Source organism: Eimeria mitis, genomic scaffold (assembly GCF_000499745.2).
Source record: "Eimeria mitis Houghton genomic scaffold, Emh_scaff2979, whole genome shotgun sequence".
Classification (NCBI taxonomy): domain Eukaryota; phylum Apicomplexa; class Conoidasida; order Eucoccidiorida; family Eimeriidae; genus Eimeria; species Eimeria mitis.
The window spans coordinates 1-1,722 of record NW_013571321.1 but is presented as its reverse complement, the minus strand read 5'-3'; the positions used below and the strand labels follow the sequence as shown (position 1 = coordinate 1,722).

General features: G+C 48.1%; 2 protein-coding genes across 2 annotated transcripts in view; one reads left to right on the top strand and one right to left on the bottom strand.

Moving 5' to 3' along the window:
* Positions 1–177, top strand: part of EMH_0061030 (uncharacterized protein) — a gene marked incomplete at both ends in the record, with an annotated part of 357 nt that extends 180 nt beyond the window's left edge. The window contains one exon of the mRNA XM_013497850.1: positions 3–177. Coding sequence (XP_013353304.1) covers positions 3–177 — 175 coding nt within the window. The remainder of the gene's footprint in view (positions 1–2) is intronic.
* A 677-nt stretch (positions 178–854) lies between these two features.
* EMH_0061010 (uncharacterized protein) lies at positions 855–1,346 on the bottom strand (the record flags this gene model as incomplete). Its single annotated transcript, XM_013497849.1, has 1 exon — positions 855–1,346. One exon carries the CDS (start codon positions 1,344–1,346, stop codon positions 855–857), a length of 492 nt encoding a protein of 163 aa, XP_013353303.1.
* Positions 1,347–1,722: the final 376 nt, after the last annotated feature.

Below are 1,722 nucleotides of genomic sequence, written 5' to 3'. Positions count from 1 at the left end.
AATATACAGACACCGCAACAGACTGCAGCTGCATGCATCACCAGCAGCAGCAGCAGCAGCAGCAGCAGCAGCAACCGCAGCAGCGGCTGCCACGGCTGCTGGGCCTGGAAGTCGCAGCAGCAGCAGCAGCAGCAGCAGCAACAGCAGCAGCAGCAGCAGCAGCAGAGGAGGATATAAAGAGGGTTTATCGTTGCAGTTGCTGATTAACCCTTTTTTGTTTTTGTTTGTTTTCTTTCTTTCTTTAGGAGGATGGCGCCGAAGGATAAGCGTAAGCCCCCCAGACCCCAGGCACCCCACTGCAGCAGCAGCAGCAGCAGCAGCAGCAGCAGCAGGAGTATTTGCTGCTGCTGCTGCTGTTGCTGCTGCTGCTGTTGCTTAGTATTCATCTTGGTTTCTAGAAAAAAGAAATGCTGCAGTTTATACTGCGGTTTAGCTGCTGCTGCTGCAGTTGCTGCTGCAGTTGCTGCTGCATGTGCTGCTGCTCTGGGGCCCCGCCCCGCAGCAAATGCAGCAGCAGCAGCAGCTGCTGCTGCTGCTGCAGCAGCAGCACTTTCGTGTCTGAACCTGCAGCAGCATTTACAGCGTTTGTTTGTACTCGAATGAAAGGCGCAGCAGCAGCAGCAGCAGCAGCAGCACCACCACCACCACCACCCGCAGCAGCAGCAGCAGCAGCAGCAGCAGCAGGAGTTTGTTATGTGTGTGTGTGTTTGTGTTGCTGCTGCAGCAGCAGCTGCTAAGAGCAGCAGCAAAGCTGCAGCAGCAGATAAAAAAGTAAAGAAAGCAGAGGCGGTGGCCAGGGGCCTCAAAAAGAGCAGCAGAACAGCCACTGTTAAGGCCCGCTACAACGTCCGCTTCTACAGGTACACAGCAGCAGCAGCAACAGCAGCAGCAGCAGCAGCAGCAGCAGCAGGAGGAGGAGTTGCTGCTGCTGCTGCTGCTGGTGGTGCTGCTGTTGGGTTTGGAGGGGTCTGTTTTGGGGTGTTGCTTCTGCTACTGTCGCTTCTGCTGCTGCTGCTGCTACTGCTGCATGTTCTGCTGTTCCTGCTGCTGCTGCTGCTGCTGCATCTTCTACTGTTCCTGCTGCTGCTGCTGCTGCACCTGTTCCTGCTGCTGCTGCTGCTGCTGCTGCATCTTCTACTGTCCCTGCTACTACTACTACTACTACTACTGCTGCACCTTCTCCTGTCCCTTCTGCTGCTGCTGCTGCTGCTGCATCTCCTAATGTCCCTGCTGCTGCTGCTGCTGCTGCTGCTGCTGCTGCTGCAGGCCTCGCACCCTGAAGAAGCCGCGCAGTCCTCGCGCGCCTCGTTTGTCTCGTTTGTGGGGTGGGAACGCGATCCCAGCATTGCGTAAAAAAGATAAATTTTCTGTGTTGCAGCATCCACTAACAACAGAGAGCGCAATGAAAAAAATAGAAGAAACAAATACACTTGTTTTTCTTTGTAACCCAAAAGCTACAAAAAAAAATATTAAGGATGCTGTTAAGGATACTTATGGGGTTGAGGCACAGAAAGTTAATACACTTATTAGGTATTTATATTTATATTTATATTTATTTATATTTATTTATTTATTTATATTTATATTTATATTTATATTTATTATATTAATATGTATTTATATTTATATTTATTTGTCTTTATTTATTTATTTATATTTATATTTATTATATAAATATATATATTTATATTTATATTTATTTATTTATATTTATATTTATTA